The sequence below is a fragment of the Panthera tigris genome, chromosome A1, assembly GCF_018350195.1.
Source record: "Panthera tigris isolate Pti1 chromosome A1, P.tigris_Pti1_mat1.1, whole genome shotgun sequence".
Classification (NCBI taxonomy): Eukaryota; Metazoa; Chordata; class Mammalia; order Carnivora; family Felidae; genus Panthera; species Panthera tigris.
Window position 1 is genome coordinate 197,373,458 of NC_056660.1, and position 19,311 is coordinate 197,392,768.

At 41.6% G+C, this 19,311-nt stretch overlaps 1 protein-coding gene across 1 annotated transcript in view; it reads left to right on the forward strand.

Annotated features, from left to right (window-relative positions):
• LOC102958037 (chondroitin sulfate proteoglycan 4-like) overlaps positions 1 to 19,311 on the forward strand; it is a 61,715-nt gene that overhangs the window by 38,269 nt on the left and 4,135 nt on the right. The window contains exons 8-9 of the mRNA XM_042956865.1: positions 4,435 to 4,607; positions 18,979 to 19,162. Coding sequence (XP_042812799.1) covers positions 4,435 to 4,607; positions 18,979 to 19,162 — 357 coding nt within the window. The remainder of the gene's footprint in view (positions 1 to 4,434; positions 4,608 to 18,978; positions 19,163 to 19,311) is intronic.

Consider the following 19,311-nt stretch of genomic DNA (forward strand, 5'->3'; position numbering starts at 1 on the left):
TGTCATGTGCGAGGCACTTGCTAATGTCTGTTGAAGAAATGAGCAAGGCCTTCTAGCCTCATGACCAGGAAACTCTGGCTGTTATGGAGGTGGTTGTTTTTCATCAAACAAACACAATAGGATATAAGTATGTTTGAGAAATGCTGTATTTAAGAGAAGGATAAAGTAGATTTCTTTACTGGGAGACTCAGAGTCTTTCACATGCAGATTTGCTTTTCAAATCTCTAAGAGGTGCATATGGAGTGAGGGCTAGCCAAACAGATATGGTCATGAGCCTTTTATTGCCACACTTCTTATAGGATGGTCACTCTATGGAATATACAGGTAGGTAGGACCTTAGAGAAATCCTTCCCAAATTAAGTGCCTGGAGTTCACTGATGAAAATATCAGTGCTTCAATAAAACGAGGTGGGGTGAGGGGAAAATGGTGTTTGGCTTTCTGTGAATTGGGTTGGACGAGAAAAGATGCTCATCAGTCAGTTACAACATGGAACCAGCTAGTCTTGCTGACTGAGCATGCCCAGGATGGCTGCTGAATAGGAATTAAATCCTAGAAACCCTTCAGGGTTAGGCAGCTGGACAAGGGAATGGGGACTGATGTACCGTGGCTGAGAGAAAAGCACTCTCGGTCTGGAACATCTCTGGTGGGTCTTCTCCCCAAAAAGGTTAAGACAAATGATATTGTTTTAAAGAAAGAATCCCTCCTATCCACCACTACCTGCCAAAGGTAGCCCTGGAGGTGAAGGAATAAGTGAAAAGTTAGAGTCCTTTATAAGAAAGAGGTAATTAAGAAGGCACAGTGGGATGGATGCCTGAGTGGCTCAGTTGGTTAAGTGTCCAACTCTTGATTTCGGCTCGGGTCATGATCTCACAATTTGTGAGGTTGAGCCCCGCGTAGGGCTCTGCGCTGACAGTGCGGAGCCTGCTGGGGGCTCTTTCTCTCTCTCCCTCTCTCTCTCTCTCCTATCTTGATCACATGCTCTCTCTCTTTCAAAATGAATAAATAAGCATTGGAAAAAAAAAGAAGGCTCAGTGGGGAAAAGGTCCAAAGAAAAGCTGAAGATAGAGAACTTTGGGTACCCAGAGACTGCACACATAAAAACACAATCCACCTGACAGAATGAGGAAACCCTATGTTGGCAGGTAACAAAGAACGGGCCATAGTTGACTTCGTGTAACACTGACTATTGGCCTCCCCTGGCAACCTCAGATCCTGGGCCCCCAGCTCCAGAAGCTGGAAGAGGGCAGTGTCTGCAAACATTTCAGCAGCAAAGAAGTAAGAGAAATGTGGGAGGCAGTTACAAGCATCACATGAGTATTTTGGGGTAACTGCCAAAATTGTGCCAAGGGAGTCCTGAACCCAGGCCTGAACTGTGTCCCTGAGGCTGACATTGGCAGACACTCCTGCCTCACCCCTAGAATCCCAGGACCTAGTACCCAGCCCAGGGGCTCAGACATTTTGTTTTGTTTTATTTTGTTCTGTTTTTCAGATCTACAGAGAGGTATACTTAACAAATTTTTAAGATAGCCAAAGTATGCAAAATGATGATTTAATATACCCATACATTGTGAAAGGATTATTCCCCCCATCAAGTTAATTAACAAATCTATCACCTCATATATTTATCTTCCTTCTTCTTCTTCTTCTTCTTCTTCTTCTTCTTCTGGTGAGAACATTTAAGTTCTACTGTCTTAGCAAGCTTCAATTATACAGTATATTGCTATCAACTGTAGTCACTGTGTCATACATTAGATCCTCAGACCCTATTCATTTCATAACTGAAAGTTTGTATTGATTATCAACCTCTTCTTATATTTTCCATCCCCTGGCAACCACATTTCCACTCTCTGTTTCAATAAGTTCAACTGGTTTTTTTTTTTCAATATATTTTTTTTTTTGTAGGTAAGTGATAACATATAGTATTTGTCTTTCTCTCTCTGGCTTATTTCCCTTAGCATAATGCTCTCAGCTACATCCATGTTGCTGCAAATGACAGAGTTTCATTCTCTTTAATTTTTTTTAATGTTTATTTATTTTTGAGAGAGAGAGACAGAGAGACAGAGCATAAATGGGGGAGGGGCAGAGAGAGAGGGGGACACAGAATCTGAAACAGGCTCCAGGCTCTGAGCTGTCAGCCCAGAGCCAGATGCGGGGCTTGAACTCAGCTGTGAGATCATGACCTGAGCTGAAGTCGGATGCTTAACCAACTGAGCCACCCAGGCACCCCCAGAATTTCATTGTATTTAAAGCCTGAATAATAATATATATTATATATATGCATATATATAATATATATATACACATATACATTATATATATATATATATATATATATATATATACACACACACACATATATATTTGTATATATGATTTGTTTCTTCAAGATTATGGTTTTGTTTCCTTTGGATACATACCGAGAAGTGGGATTACTGGATCGTATAGTATCGCTATTTTTAATATTTTGAGGAACTTCCATACTGTTTTCCACAGTGGCTGCACCAATCTACATTCCCTCCAACAGCCCGTGAGGGTTTTCTCGTCTCCACATCCTCACCAGCATTTGTTATTTCTTGTCTTTTTGATAATGGACATCCTGACAGGGGTGAGGAGATATCTCATGCAGGTTTTGATTTGCATTTCCCTGATAATTAGTGACGTCAAGCACTTTTTCATGTACCTATGGGCCATTTGTATGTCTTCTTTAGAAAATATCTGTTCAGGTCCCTTGCTTATTTTTAAATTGGGCTATTTGGCTTTCTTGCTATCGAGTTGTATGAGGTCCTTGTATATTTTGAATGTTAACCCCTTACCAGATACATGGTTTGCAAATATTTTCTCCCATTCCATACGTTGCCTTTTCATTTTGCTGATGGTTTCCTTTGCTGACCACTTTTCAGCTTGATGTAGTTCCAACTTGTTTACTTTTGTGTTCGTTGCTAGGCATTTTTTAAAATGTTTATTTATTTTTGAGAGACAGAGAGAGAGAGAGAGAGAGAGAGAGAAAGCACAAGCGGGAGAGGACCAGGGAGAGAAGGGGACAGAGGATCCGAAGTGGGCTCTGTGATGACAGCAGAGAGCCCTGTCACAGGACTCGAACTCAAGACCCACAAGATCATGAAGTGAGCCGAAGTCGGAGGCTCAACCGACTGAGCCACTGCAGGGCCTTTGTTGTTCAGCGTTTTAAAGGGAGCCTCCAAATCGAAGGCTCAGAACAAAGCTCACACGTCTAAAAATCTTACCCAAAGCCAGCTTCCCCCTTTGTTAGTTAGGTCCCACTTTTAAGAGCTTGATATGGTTTAAACACTGTAATTAGTGGCCCTCACCTTCTAAGGCTACAATACTTGATAAGCAAAGCAAAACAGATGTCATTCAGGAGGCTTAGTTCTTATTAGGTGGTTGACTGATGAACTTGTTTCATAAACAATTTATAAAGTGCCTACTTCAGGAGCTACCCTGCGCAAAGCATAATGCTAAGCCTTTAGCAGGGCTAAGACAGAATAGATAAGGTGAGATTCTGGGCCAGGAGGACTATGAGACTCTCTTTCAGACCTGCCACCCTGTAAGGTTGGGGACATTCCCTCCCAGTCAGTGTGAAGTAAAGGGGTATGTAGTCCGACTCTGTGCTCCCAAACTGTGGTCCACGCACCTTCTGCTCTGTGAACTGATAAGAAGAGAAAATATTTAGAATTTTGTATGCCACTCTGACCTTGCTGTGACATTTTATTGTATTTTATAAAACCATCAGTGAACAGAGGATTGGGGGAGGAGGGAAGCCCTGATCCTTCACCACAGACCATTTGAGAACCACTGCCCTACCCTGCATGTCCCAAGCCTCTCTGGGCTTTAGTTGCCACATGCGGTCGCATTTGCACACAAACTCGTGTGTTCCTGGTTCTTTGTCCCTTGGCATTTGCAAAGGTCCCTCCCTCCCCACAACGTCCGTGAAGCCTGCAGGTCTGGGGTCCTCTGGAAATGTTTCACGTTTGTTCAAGAAGCCACTTCTTCCCCAGATGCCCACGGATGGACACTCCATTGAACACACACAGCCACAGGCAGGCCAGGGTGCGTCTTTCGCCCCCAGGGGAGGGCACTGTCTCTTGTTCTCTCGGCCCACATAGCCAGCTCCCCCGTCCTGCACTCCGAGCCACGCACACACTGCTATTGCCTTTTACCCGTGGGGATCAATAAGCTGTGCAGGACCAGGCGGGGACTGGGGAGGAATGTTTCCCTCCTTCATCTCCAGCCCTAGTGGCCAATCACATCCTTAAATAGATGCCTTCGGGATCATGAGCCCCTCACAGCACAATTTCCAGTTAGAGCTGGCCAGTCCCGTGTGTCTTCCAGAATTTTCAGGGCTCTTTAAGGATCATTTTGTTATCTGGCAGCCTTCATAGGCTTCATACTTAAATGCCTGCTTTCATCTTCACTTAGGTTCCACGAAACCCCTTTCATCCGGTGACCTGAGAGCTGTGACCAATGATGCGGACAGCACAGGAAACAGAACTGTAACTTTTACGGTTATAAGTTCCCCTAGACTTGGGAGGTTGGTGCGAGTAAGTTCTGACAACAGCACAGAGGAGGTTTCCGTGTTTACGCAGACTCTGGTGAGTCCTGACATCCATGCAGCTGGGCAGGGCTGGGTGGCTGTGCAGGGTGGCCCCTGGCTCGCCTTCACCCTGTCAGGCCAAGCTCACGTGCCCCTTTGCCCAGGCAGTTACGCATTTCAGCCGTGCTGGTTTTCGATACCAGACATTTAGTAGTAGCACAGGATGACACAATTGTCCGAAAACGCTAAGCAAACTCAAACTCCGTGTCTAACACATAAAAAGGAATCCTTTTATCACGAAGACAGATTTTTAAAGGAAGCCCAAAGCAGAGGAGCGGGAATAACTCCTGCAGGACACGTCTGGGTAACATTTATATTTAATGCGTAAAATTATCAACATTATTTAGTATTGTATTGTTAGATGTGTATATATAAATCTGTATTTAATCTGTGGCCAGAACCATCTGTTTCAAACTTCACTAGCACTTTACCACCACCACCATCCACGTACCTTTTTATTTAAATGGATAAGCTTTCTTGAATATGATTCTTGCATGCTGTTCACCCTTCTTTTTCCATTCTTAAACAGTGGGTACGCGGATTCGACAGCTGATTTGGCTGGAGCGTTACGTGACTAGGAAATTTTAAAAAATCTGAAGTCATGTTTAGGAGAAATAGCAAGAGTGTCCACCTTTAACCTTAGAGCCATTTCTCTCCAATGTGATATAGGAGAATTGAATCTGGCTTTTGCCTTGTAATTGCCTTTGTCCGGGGTGCATGGAAGGGAGCAGATCATGAGGCAGTGCAATCTCTGAATGTAGCACTGAAAAGAGGAAGTATAAATTCTCTAGTTTACAAATGCACTCTGGAGGAAGGAAAAAAGGGTTAGGATGAACGCTGCAGCGTGTGGGGAGCTTAACGCATCAACACTTGCCCAGGGTCAGTTTGCATTTTAAATAATGACAGGAATGATATCAGTCCTATAAAGATGCCTTGGCTCTTGCCCTCATTCTTTAAAAAACAAAACAAAACAAAATTAAAAAAACCCTTTTTTACGGTGATCATGCCAAGCATTAACTTCCACTGGTTTTCACTGCAAATACACAATCTTTTAGCTGAATGTGGTCTAACTAGGCTTTCGTGAATATGTAGCCAGGATCCACTAGGTTATGCTGTGGTAACAACTCTCAAATGTCATGACTGACAGTAACAAAAGTTGATTTCACGCTTATGCTGTATATGGGCTGCGAGGTGCCTACAGGTCTGCTGTGCACCTCTCCTTTATTCCAGGACCCAAGGGGAGGGGGCAGCCCCTCTCTTGGACACTGCTGTATTTGCGGCAGAGGAAAAAGAAGTGACACTAGAAACACACAATGACTCTTAAAGTTTGTGCTCAGGTATGCCAGGTATCACTTCTGCTCACATCTCGTTGACGAAAGAGTCACACGAACAAGCCTGATGTCCGCGGGGCGGGGAAGGACGGTCCTCTCACAGAGAGCAGACCCTGGATAATTGGCAAATGACAGAACACTCTACCATAGGGGGCTAGCCTGGTAATCTGAAAGCTGTTTATGATACATTTTCCTATGAAAACAAACCACTTTCATCATCCAACGCCATTATAAACAGGAATTAAAACCCCAGCCTAGTTAAAAGGCTTGAGGGCAGGCAATAAAAGTCTTGATTGATTAAAATCCAATTATTATAAGGTTTTATTTTTCCTCTCATTATTCCTTCCTCTTTAAGAACCAAGAGGCAAGTGTCAAAACATATTAGCAGTGGCAGGTGTTGCCTGGGGCAAGTGAGGTGTTAGATTGGGGCTCAGGGCTATAAGGGCCCTGCCAAGGGGTGTCCGGGACCAGAGACCTTGGGCCCAACTGTTGGTCTTTGCTGTGGGTACAGGGCAGGCTCATCTGGAAGCACAGCCTGGGCCGTGCCACAAGTCAGGCATGCTGAGAGAGGACTTTCATTGTTCTCGAATGGACCAGATGTGTGGCTCTTCTCAACATACAAGGCCTTTTCCTCTCCAAGCCAAGCACCCACCGTGCCAGCAGCCCGTCCTAGTGCTTTTGACTCAGAGGACAAAGGCAAGCTCCCTTCATTGTATACAAGGCCCCAGATTGTGCATCAAGTCTTGATGCGAGTATATTCCTGGACACGACAATTCCTGGGTCCTTGAGCAGAGCATAGGCTCGAAGACAGCATGTGAGATATACTTAGAGATGTAGAAATTCAGCCCAGTGGCCCACACTCTGTGTCTGTGGTGTGCGAGTGTGAAACGAACACCTCATTTATGAATCGGGCGCCCTGTGGCTGCCGCTTGATCTCCTGCTGACTGCTCATGGCTGACAAGAAGTCTCTTGGCTTCTGAAATCAGACCTGGATTAGCTCTGTGAGTTAGGGCAAATTACGTGTCTTTTGAACCCCAGTTTCCTTATCGGTAAAATGAAGAAAACAGTAGTAATGATAATTGAAACCATTTTGAACATTCATCATGTCCCAGGCATCGTCCTAAGCTGTCTTCTGTACTACTGATGATCTCACTTTATAGGCTGGGATCCTAAAGCACAGGGAAGTTAAGCAACCTTCCCACAGTTACACAACTCAGGGGCAGCCGAGTCTTAACTTGAACCCAGGACTTCTGACACTAAGTCATGCTCCTATCCACCAGGCTGTCCTTTCCTCTAGGAGCGTGTATGGATTAACACAGTTGACGGGTGCAAAATGTCTAGGACACCATTCCACACGCAGCAGACACGAACTAAATGCTAGCTAAGGCTGCTGTTACCCTTTTTGTTCTTGGAAATGTGTGAGGTTCCTTTCCTCTCCCAGTACCTAAAAGACTGGTTTCACAAGAGGAGGCAATTTTCTGGGACACCAGAATTGGCTGCCATGTTTATGCTAATGTGTTACTGTGATCTAATGAATGGAAATGAGGTCATTAGAAGAGGGTGACATTTGCCTGTCACCTGTGACCCAATTACTGTGTCCCTTTGGGGGAGAGCCCCTGGTGTTCTGGAACACATTTCCCTGATGAGAGCAAGGGGCCTGAGGAAATGTCAGGTCCTCACTCCTGGATGGAGCTCTTCAATATTGAGCAGAACATCAGCTGGAAGGCAGAATGAGGCCAGGGCTGGGAGGCCTCTAAAGATCCTACCCCAGTGGACAGAGCAAGGAGGACCCAGGGGAAGGACTCCTCCCCAGAGCAGCTGCTGCAGAAAAGTCGAGATGGTTTGCAGGATATGTTGGGCTAAATGCCTATGAATAAACATCATCGAAATACCCTGACTACTCTTTCACTACAATAGTCATAAAAAAAAAAAAAACATCAATAATGTGGGGAGAGGAGAGGGTATCCTGAGCAAACTCTGTAAGATAGACACCAAAGTGTGTCTCAGTGTGCGTCTGACTCAGTGTGTGTGTGTGTGTGTGTGTGTGTGTGCATGTGGTGTTTCTGAGTATGAAAATAACACATGCTTATTATAAAAATAAAATTAGAAAACATTAAAGTGGTACGTCTGTATTGTAAAAAAAAAAAAAACAGGATACCATCAATAAATTCAATACAACTGGCGTTAATCTGAAGACATTCAATTCTGTTTAGCTTGTGTGTTCAAAAATGTACAGTTTTATTTGTGACTTGGGAAGAGGAAGACACTTAGTATTTATCTTCCTAGCTTTCCCATTTCTAGATCCTCTCTCCTTTTTCACATGCAAATGGAATGTAAATCGTTTCCTAAAATCTGCAATTTTATGGCCTCTGTTGAATAGGATACTGCTAGAGACTCTGGGCCATTTTATCATGGCTCAGATTTACTACCCAGCAGCTCCAGAACAATTTGAGATATAAAAGAAGGGGCAGAGGCAGGCTTTGGAGGTGATGAAGATAATCAAAACCTTTTCTCTGGAATTACTTAATGAAGACATTTATCAAGCACGTATTACGTGCTTTGATTAGCCCTCTTCAGTTTAGTTGGTGAAAAGAGACATGACTCAGGCAGGAATCAAGTTCAATTGTAAAGGGAGTTTGGAACTATGCAGCCATGTTCATGTAAGCAAATGGCTTTGATTGCTTTCTGGCATTCTGTACCAGTTTTTCTAACTTCAAATTTTCAAATTTCAGTTAGCCAATAACCTGCTAAGTGTCCAATTGGGAGAATGTTTTAGGCAGTTGATGTTTGAGTTCTCTTTCACACCTTTACCTTAAAGGACTAAATTGTTTCCAGCCCTCTACCACTCTCAGCTGGGGAGGCAAAGCCACCGTATCAGTGTGCACATAAAACCCACATCCTTTCTTGTTTTTTTGATGGATAAACAAAAATGACCATTTTAATCAGTGACTCTGGATGGCTTTAGCTTGTGAAAGAAATCTAGGCACTCCATGATGCTTAATATCATACTTGATCACAATAATTGTAGGCATACATTTGTTACGTTATAGCTCAAAATATTTTCTTATCCCAGAATAAGCTCACCATTTTTTTTCAAACCATACCACGTCAACCTACCAAGATAATCAAGTAACACTCTTGTTTTTTGCGGTACTATCACATCCGCCTAAATGGGAAAAGCTAAATCACAGAACTTGTGCTGAAAATCTTATATCCTGAAGAATTAAACATACACCGAGAACGTGAATCATCAAATTTTTGTGAAGTGGAAACTTTTTACGTTTGTAGACATTTAGTGTTCATTTCAAAGAATGTGTGGACAAAGTATGAATCGAATTCTTTAAGGCACTAGTCTTTTCCAAGGAGAGCACAGGGCTAATTGAGTGATTTTCATTCTGGTGCTTGCTTAGATAATTTGAAATCATTAAAAAGCAAAGTGTTCTGGTTTTGAGGTTTTTAATGTCTGGCCTTTTTTCTTTTCCATAAAGCCAGGAATTGCATCTTAGCCATTGTGCTCTTGTGGCAGGATGGTGATCCATCGTTGTCTCTGCTGCGGCAACACAAACACAGCCTTCCAGGGCCACGCTTAGCAAACAATACAATGGATTCTGTGTTGTGAATTTTGTCCAATTACCTCTTCTTCCAGAGTCTCAGTCTGTTGCTCAAGATAACGCTCACATTTTAAGAAATTGCAAGCACATTTCCCGTGGGATAGAAATTAATTTATCACAACTTAATGGCGAACACAGTGGGATCGCTGAACTTTGGCCCTGTAGTTTTCTGAGCAGAGAAGGATCAGTGTCTTTGTGTTAATGATCACTCTGGCCTCCCTGTCCCTACTTTCCTGAGGTCTCTTCAGTAGCAAGCTCCATGGTAACTAGACCCAGTGGTCATTTTGGGCACTTCCCACCAGTGTTTTGTTTTAGTAATTTGGATTTTGCCATTACAAGTCACTGGATTATGTGTCACCATATTTTCTACATGTAGAAATACTGCATTGTCACTTACCTACTCATTGTTCAAACTGGAAATTGGCTCATGGGTCCTGGCCCAGTAGCTTTGAATAACCAAAAATGTTTCTTGTTCTTAGAACTGTTGGCTCTTTCTCTGAAAAAGCAGATAGAACTAATATCCATTTAAATGAGAGCGGTTTATCTTTTCTCCTTGTATTAATTTCCTACGGCTGCTATAATAAATTGCCACAAACTTGGTGGCTTGAAATGGCAGAAATGTGTTATCTCATAGTTTTGGAGACCAGAAGTCGGGACTCCATTTCACTGGGCTGAAGTCAAGGTGTCAGCATGTTGTTTCTCCCTCTGGAGGCTCTGAGGGGGAATTCCTTCCTTGCCTTTGAAAGCTTCTGGTAGCTGCCAGTATTTCTTGGTTTGTAGCTTCATCATTCCAGTCTCTGCTTCCACCGTCGCTTTCCTTTCTCCTCTTTTGTCTGTGGCAAATACCCCTCAGCCTCCCTCTTGTACAGATGTATGTGATTGCAGTTACCTGGATAGTCCAGGGTAATTTCCAGTCTCGGGATCCTTAATGACATCTGCAAAGTGTTTGTCAAAGAAGGTAATCTTCACAAGTTCAAGGGATTTGGCTCTGATATTGGCCTACTACATTATTTAGCGTACTACATACACTTCTCTACAAAAAAGCAAGATGTCCCATACTACCTTCTATTTCTTCCGAATGAATTGATCACCTTTTCTACAATCTTGTTTGGTAGTTTAATTAAAGGTTTCCATGCTTTTAATGGCATAAAGCCCACGAAAGTCAATGTTTACTTCCATATAATGTGGATTTGGACCTTTCTGCCAGGGAGGGTTATAGATGGCTATATTGTTAGGCTCCTTGAAAACCTTGTTGATGTGGCATTTTTATGGAAATTGGCTCAGTCATGGAGGGGGCATGGGTAATTATTTGGACTTGGTTTTCAGTTGCCCATTTCTAGCTGGAGAGTTCCAGATATCACCATTTAGGAACTTAGGTTTCCTAAAAATGCCTCTTCTATCCATTCTCATTGAGGATAATCCCTTCTGGGACTTAACCCAGTTCCACTTTTTTTTAGCATGATGCCTGGGGTGCACCCTCTAAGCTGTGACTCCCTGGGCTGCCCCAGACTTGTGACCTCTTCTGGGAACCTTGAGCCCTCCATACCCAGCTGGTCTCTACACACGTGATGGTGCCAGCCCTGGTAAAATTAATAAAGGACACAGAAAGAAGAGTCATTTATCTGAGCTCATCCTTCAGGAGCACAGGACCTCGTTGTCATCCAAACCTTAGCGTATAGGACTTTTTGGTTAGCCCAAATGAAATCTTAGAGGCTTTACCATTCTGAATTGTTTGGCTTTCTATAGTCTCCTTTCTCCGTGAACATCTGCCCAAGATAGAGACTTTTTGGACACTTCTGTTTCCCTTGCTTCTTCTGGACAATTGTCCTATCTAGAGACTTGGACCTTTAACAAAGCCATCGTGTCGTGGAGATTCAAGTGAGTAGACTGTATGTGACCCTTTCTCCCTCCCCCTTTTCCCAGCTGACTCTAAGTCAGTATGGTTACTCTCTTCTCCAGTGGGAATTTCGAAGCTGTGATTGACTTTTAGGCCCTGCTGTGGGAAAGATTAGTGTAAAAGGCTTATGCTGTGATTTTCTTATCAGGACCATAGGGAGCCACATTTACAAAGACCCTCGGAATGAAGAGATGCTCCAGAGTGCTCTAACCTGCCTTTGGCTGAGTTTGACAGTGTTATTCTCTTAACAGTCCTATCCGCGTGTACTTTTGTGGACCTACAGAATGTGCACACTATTTTAGGGGAAGAATGATCAGATTCTATATATCAGAGTGCTCCCACTTCACCCCTGGGTTCATCCAAGGCACTCTTAATGACCCTTAGCTCTCTGCCTTCAGGTTTCAAAAGCTTACCTTTAAGAAAATAGATGTCTGCCAGTCACCTTGGGGCCAGAAAGGGATTGCCTTCAACCTTGAACCAGGTGGAAACTCATTCCCACCTTCTTCCCTCTAAAGTCCTGTGAGAAAGTTTGTCCCTGATATACAATGGCAGTGGCATAAAAGAACTGAAATACAGTTTTTCTTTAACTTGCCTTTTGTAATAAATACAGTATATAGAATGAGCTATTTGTTTGAATTCTTACAAGCTCTAGCCCATAGTGGTTTTCTCGTCTTACACATACCTACCAGCTGACTTTTTACATTACTAAACTCCTTGAAGTTGGAGCGCACATCTTACGAATTTCTTGGTTGCCTAGAATCTTCACTGAGCTTCCCATGGTGAAGGAGCAGGACAGTGGAAAAAGCATGAATTCCAGAGTCACGTGGGACTGGATGAAAAACTGGCCTCTCCCACTTATTGGCTATGGGTGAATTATTTAAATGTTCTGAACCTCGGGGTGTTTTAAAATCTGTCAAATGGGTATAATGAGGCCCCTAACACAAAACTAAATAAAATGAGTTATACAATATACCTTGCAGAGTGCCTGGCACGTATGTAGGGCTCAGTAAAAGTTAGGTACTCTTTGTGTTTTTGTTGAATAAATGGTTAAGAAATGTCTTGGATCGCCTTATTTCTACTGCTTCCTGATATAAACATATACTTTATAATTAAATTTTGTAAAGCACTTGTTAAGTAGCTTGTTCATTTAACAAATGTTTTTTGAAATGTCAAGTATACGATGGTGAACTGATACTTATTTACAAAGCAACTGGAAGTAAACTTCTGGAGCCTGTGCCAAAATCCAGCCTAAAACTTTATGAGAGAAAATTTATTTTATTAAGTATGTTTTAGAAATTTCTAATTATTGAATATTTTCATGCCATGACTCTTTTTAAAAAAATAAGTCTAATCTTTCATCTTAACCAGAATCCTCTGATGTCCTTGTGAGGAGGTGATTATTGAGGACTTAGATGCTTTATTGAAAGACCCAGAAATGCACAGGGCATGTGGCAAAAGACTAATTAAGTTAAATGTATATTTACAAATGAGATATTAGTCTGTATTTTAATGCAGCAATGGAGGCTCAGAGAGATTAAATGACCTGCCCAAAGACACAGAGCTGAAATTGGGTAGCATTTATATTGGAATGTAGGCCTGACCAACCCAGGGTTCAAATTCTATTACACTCCTCTGCTTCCATTTTTATATCAGTGGGTGTCCTTTTCCTCCTGGGAGGAAGAAGAGTCATAATTCAGGCAGCTGGAGCCAAAGAGGCCCCAGTAAAGTGATCTAGGAGAAAGGGCTCTTATCTGTAAACATGGAGATATGGCTTCTGGTCTCAGCTCTCTTCCCAGTTAGGCTGGTGATTACGGGGGGAGATGGAGAGAAGTTCCCTAAATTTCCAACCTCTCTGAGGTTCTCAGCAGCCTCTCAGCTGTAAAATTTAACCCATCATAGAAAAGTCAGGAGGGCCCCTGGTCAAATCTATCTCTTTGGCCTCTGACAAATGTTTTTCTTTGTGGTTCTGTAGTCATCAAGGATATGAAATCCAGAAGGTTTAGGTCTCGGAGATCCAATCGTTGCCATCACATTATCACTTCACATAAAAAGCACTACTCGGGTCTAGGATTTTGACCTATGTATTCACCCACTTACAGGTTAGGTAGGAGTACCGCCTTGTTAACGTATTAGAGAAATGGACATAGTTGGAGGTGGGGGGTCGGTGTATTGGGATAGGAAACCACCATTTCTTGATGTCAGAGTGCCCAAGGCATTTGAAGGTTGTCCTCACTCCCCCGTTCTGCACACACTTAGTCATCAGAGAACAGAAACTATTGGTCTCTAACTGAAGTTGATATAGTAGAATACTATGGGATTTACTTTTTTAGATTTTTTTCATTGTTATTTTGAAATAATTTCAAACTTACAGAACAATTGGAAAAGAGTACAAAAAGTCCAGTATAGGGGCGCCTGGGTGGCTCAGTAGGTTAAGCGGCTGACTTCGGCTCAGGTCATGATCTCGCGGTCCGTGAGTTCGAGCCCCGCGTCGGGCTCTGTGCTGACAGCTCAGAGCCTGGAGCCTGTTTCGGATTCTGTGTCTCCCTCTCTCTCTCTGACCCTCCCCCGTTCATGCTCTGTCTCTCTCTGTCTCAAAAATAAATAAACGTTAAAAAAAAAAAAAGTCCAGTATACTCTTCACTCATATTCCCTGAATGTTAACTTTTAACTGTCTGCTTTATCATTCCCTCTCCACACACACACACACACACACACACACTTCTGAAATTTTAAGAGCCACTTGCAGACATGACATACCTTTACCTCTTTTTTTAAGTTTATTTATTTATTTTGAGAGAGACAGAGAGAGGGAGCACATGTAGGAGAGGCCGAGAGAGAAGGAGTGAGAGAGAAAATCCCACGCAGGTTCCACACTGTCAGTGCAGAGCCCCCATGCCGGGCTCGAACCCACGAACCATGAGATCATGACCTGAGCCCAAACCAAGAGTTGGTCCCTTCACTGACTGAGCCCCCCAGGTGCCCCTGAGGTACATTTACCTCTAAATACCTCAGTGTATATTTCCTAAAAACAAGGCCTCTCTCGTGTAACCACAGTATAATTTTCAAAATCATGAAATTATCGTTGATACAGTGTTATTACATAATCTATAGACCTTATTCAAATTTCACAAGTTGTTTCAGCGAATATCCTCTAGAAAAAAGAGTATCATAGACTATCCTAGAAAAAAAATCCACAGCGTAAAACATAGCATTTAGTCATCAGGTATCCTTGGTCTGCTTTACTCAGAGACCATTCTGCAGTCATGCTGACTTTTGTGACATTGCCAGTTTTTGAGGAAAACAGACCAGTTATTTGTAGAATGTTCCTTGGTTTGGTTTTATTGAATGTTTCCTCACAGTCAGATTCAGGTTGTGTGCTTTGGCGGGAATTGGCATGAGAGATGCTGAGTTTGTTCCTGCTTCATGTCAGGAGACACTGATGCTCATTTGGTTCTGTCACTGATGGTCTTTTATCAGTCTTTTAGCAGTTTTTCTGGTTTCTCCACTGAGAAGTTACTATTTTCATTTTTATAATTAAGTATCTCGTGAGGGAATACTTTGGAACTGTTTAAATCCCGTTTCTCATCGCAACTTAGCTTACTAGTTTAAGCAACCATTTAGGATTCTCACCTGTGAAACATTTATTACTGTGGTGATTGCCAAATGGTGATTTTTCTCATTCGAATTTTCCTTCTGCATTTACTAGTTGGAATTCTATAAAATGGAATTTCTTTTTTAATGCTTATTGTTTTGAGAGAGAGAAGAGAGAGTGGGGCGGGGGCAGGGAGAGAATCACAAGCAGGCCCCTCACTGTCAGTGCAGAGCCCGACACAGGGCTCAATCTCACAAACCATGAGATCATGACCTGAGCTAAAAATCAAGAGTCAGACACTTAACCAACGGAGCCACTCAGGTGCCCCTACAAAATTGAATTTCTAATGGCATTCCAGAAGGACTCCACCTGTAAAAGAGAAAGTATCTGGGCTAATCTAAATCCATGGGAAATAAAAACCTCCCTGCTCCTCTCCCCTTAATCTTAGAGCCCAGGTATTCAGCTAAGTGGCTTATCTCTCTATATTTAATACAGCAGAAATTTGCAGAGCTTTTGGAAGCTGCTCCTAAGGCCACTTTGGGGTAACAAAATTCCTAATCCTGTCTGAGATCCTTCTCTCCTCAAGTTTACCTTACACCTTTTTTCCCCGTAAAATCTTTTTTTTTTTAACGTTTATTTATTTTTGAGACAGAGAGAGACAGAGAATGAATGGGGGAGGGTCAGAGAGAGAGGGAGACGCAGAATCTGAAACAGGCTTCAGGCTCTAAGCTGTCAGCACAGAGCCCGACGCGGGGCTCGAACCCACAAACCGCGAGATCATGACCTGAGCTGAAGTCGGCCGCTTAACCGACTGAGCCACCCAGGCGCCCCCATAAAGTCTTGTTCTTCTCCCTTTTCCAGCTCTCTCCCATCACACACACACACACACACACACACACCCCTTAGAATCTGATTCTTAAAGCTCACTGTCTTCTAAATATTAAAGACTCTAAGTTCCTTCAAGGCATGGCTGACAAGTTGACATTCCACACACACACTTACTCCCTTTTACTTCTAGCTCAGACGTTCAGTTATCTGCTGTCCTGTCTTGAAGCTCAGACACTCAAGCTGATCTAATTTAATTCTCTCACTCTCCAGCATAGAATAAGTCAATAAGTTATTCACAATTTCTCACTTTTTGAATGACTTTTCAAAAACAGAACTACAGCCAACCTCTCCTCCAGTAGTCTTCCAAAGTATACAGCCTCCTCTCCAATTACTTCCCTCAAATTTCTGACCTTCATCTCAACTGTTCCCATCTATAAGAACCATTCTTCCCCTGGGACAATCATTCCTCATCCTGTAGACATCAGAAGACCCTTAGATTATTCCAATAACTTATTATATATTTTTCAGAGAAGTTAACTTGTACTTAAACCAGAGAAGTGAAAGATAAGATCAACTAGCCTCCAAGAATTTTTTTCTTCCTGGTCAATAGACTGTGTTACTTTTAATATTAAGGAGCTAGATGTCTCTTTCCTTGTGATATTACACATCTCTCAAGCAGAATGGGAAACTTTAGGAACCATTCTCCAGTCCAAAATCCATGGCATAGTCACCTGTGAATGAATACATTTATGATGAATATTTTATTATAAATCTTAAGCTGATAATAGAAATAGTAGAACTGCTAAATAAAACTGACTTGTTTCCCAGAAACTTCTAAGGAAAAACTCCAATTTTTCACGAGTAACCTTGCTTCTTTATGAGAAACAATACTTTCTTCTCCTTGTTTAAAATCCCTAAATGACTGCACTTCCTTGTCTTATCCATGAATAGGAAAGGAATGAAAAACTCGCCAACAGGTTTTGGCCACTGTGGAAACAGGAAGCTTATATTCTATGGAAACTCATAGACCCAAAGCCTTTCTAGAATTCTGGTTCTAGGTACGTCCATTGTGTCAGCGTTGAGCCACAGCAATACACAGCCAGACTCCTGTTAATTAATACAGTATTTCCAAATACTGACTGATGAAATGCTCTGTAAATTATGGGATAATGTATGCTAGGCACTGCTGACATGGACATAAATACCTTGGAAAAACCTACCTCTAAGTTCAGATATTATAGAAGGCAGGTCAGAAAAAAAAAGATGTGACCTATCGGAATGAAAGGGTTAACCATTTTATCTCTAGTCTTCCTTTCTGTGATTAGAGTTTTAGAACTTTCAGTCACTGTTGTTGGAGGAAGGACTACCCACATGCTATCTGAACAACCAAACCCTGGGTAGAGCCTATCTCCATCAGCTGGGCCACAAAGGACATTGATAGGCAACAGGCATTAGAGACTTAGATGAAAATATTGAAAAATACCTTAAGCAAGGTGGGAAAATTTGAACATCAATAAGAATAACAATTGCAATAGAATGAAATACATCATACATTAAAATTCATGAGTTTATAATGATCTCAAAACAAAACAAACGTTTATGTTTGGATATTGGAATCAGGGAGCTCATTTTTCTAAAAATCAGTATAAAGGGAAAGAATCAAGTATTTATCCTGTCTTTCCTACATATACTGCAGCATAGCATCAGTGTAGCCGAATAGCTGATGAGGGAAAATTCTTTTTAGAAGACTTTCAGGTAAGAATGAAGAAGGAATGTTTAAAATATCATTGCCTTGCCACTGCAAAAATCAGGTGTTTAAACAATCATATCACTGACTCTGTAAAATTATCACATGACCAGGCTGGTGGAGAACTTTAAAAGAGATGGATCAACCTGGAAGCATTTGAATTCACCGATTAATCTTAACATATCCAGAAGAGAAGCAACCCAAAATTATTTTGTCTTGCAATGAGATGCACAGAAAATATACAATACAACCTGTAAAACATTCCTAACAAAAACTTGAATCTGATTCTTATTACACTTCTAGATTTAATTACTAGTATATTGGAAATGTAGGGGACAGAGGAACGTGTTAAACAACACCATTGGGATGCAAGCAACAAAATCCAGAATGTAGGAAACTCTATAAGACAGATGACCCAATTACTTTAACAAATAAATTACAAGCAAAAAAATTAGAGAAGGGGAACCTATAGACTAAGAGATGCCTCTGAGAAGCATCAAACAAATGTGATGTGTGGACTTCTAAGGATCCTGACTCAAAGCAACTATGTAAAAAAAAGTCATGTAGTAGATCATCAGAGATATTTGAACACTAATTGGATAGTTGATGATATTAAGTAATTATTGATAATATTTAGATGTGATATGGGGCACCTGGGTGGCTCAGTTGGTTGAGCATCTGACTTCGGCTCAGGTCACGATCTCACAGTTTGTGGGTTTGAGCCCTGCATCAGGCTCTGTGCTGACAGCTTGCTCAGAGACTGCAGATTGCTTCAGATTCTGTGTCTTCTTCTCTCTCTCTCTCTGCCCCTCCCCTGCTCATGCTCTGTCTCTCTCTGTCTCTCAAAAATAAATAAATGTTCAAAAAAATTTTTTTAAAAGATGTGATAATGGTATTGTGATTATGTTTTTTAAAAGAGTCATTTTGTCAATATTTACTACAACATTTACAGATAAAATGGTGTTTGAGATTGGCTTCAAAATAAGCTATTGGGCAGAATATGAGTAATATTATATAAAACAAGATTGGTTATGAGTTGATAGTTTTTTAAACTATCATACAGGCAAGTGAAGGTTTATTATATACTTTCTATAATATAAATACCATAGCCTAAGTCATCTCGAAATCAACGTGCTTTTTTTTCTTTGATAAATAAACTATTTTTGTAATAGAAGAGCTATGTTTGACAAATAGGTTACCATATTGTTAAGTGCAAACACATATGTTTGCAGATATGTGCCGTAATTTAAGCATGAGAATGAACCCTGAAAAGACATGTATGTATCTCCTTCAGTTAGGATACATGTTAATCCTTGTATTATCCCTGAAGCCAGGGGCTAATTTTTTCTTCCTGTCTTGACAGGTCAGTGAACGACTGATATTATATCAGCATGTGGACCATGAGAACACTGGCTGGGCTGCAGAAGACTCTTTCACATTCACGACATCCTCTCCACCAGCAGCTCTAGGCCCTGAGGAGTTTCGTATTACTATATCATATGAAATTACTGAACCTGGTCGGCATAGTCGTCTGCTTGCAAATACAGGTAAAGGCACCAAAAGATATGGTCAGTGTCTTATTTGTAATTATTAAAGTTGGGACAATTTGGAAATAAGTAATTCTCTTGTTAATTAGAAATGCCATGATATCATAGCAATGCCATGACATCAACCTTTGAAAGAAAACATATATAGT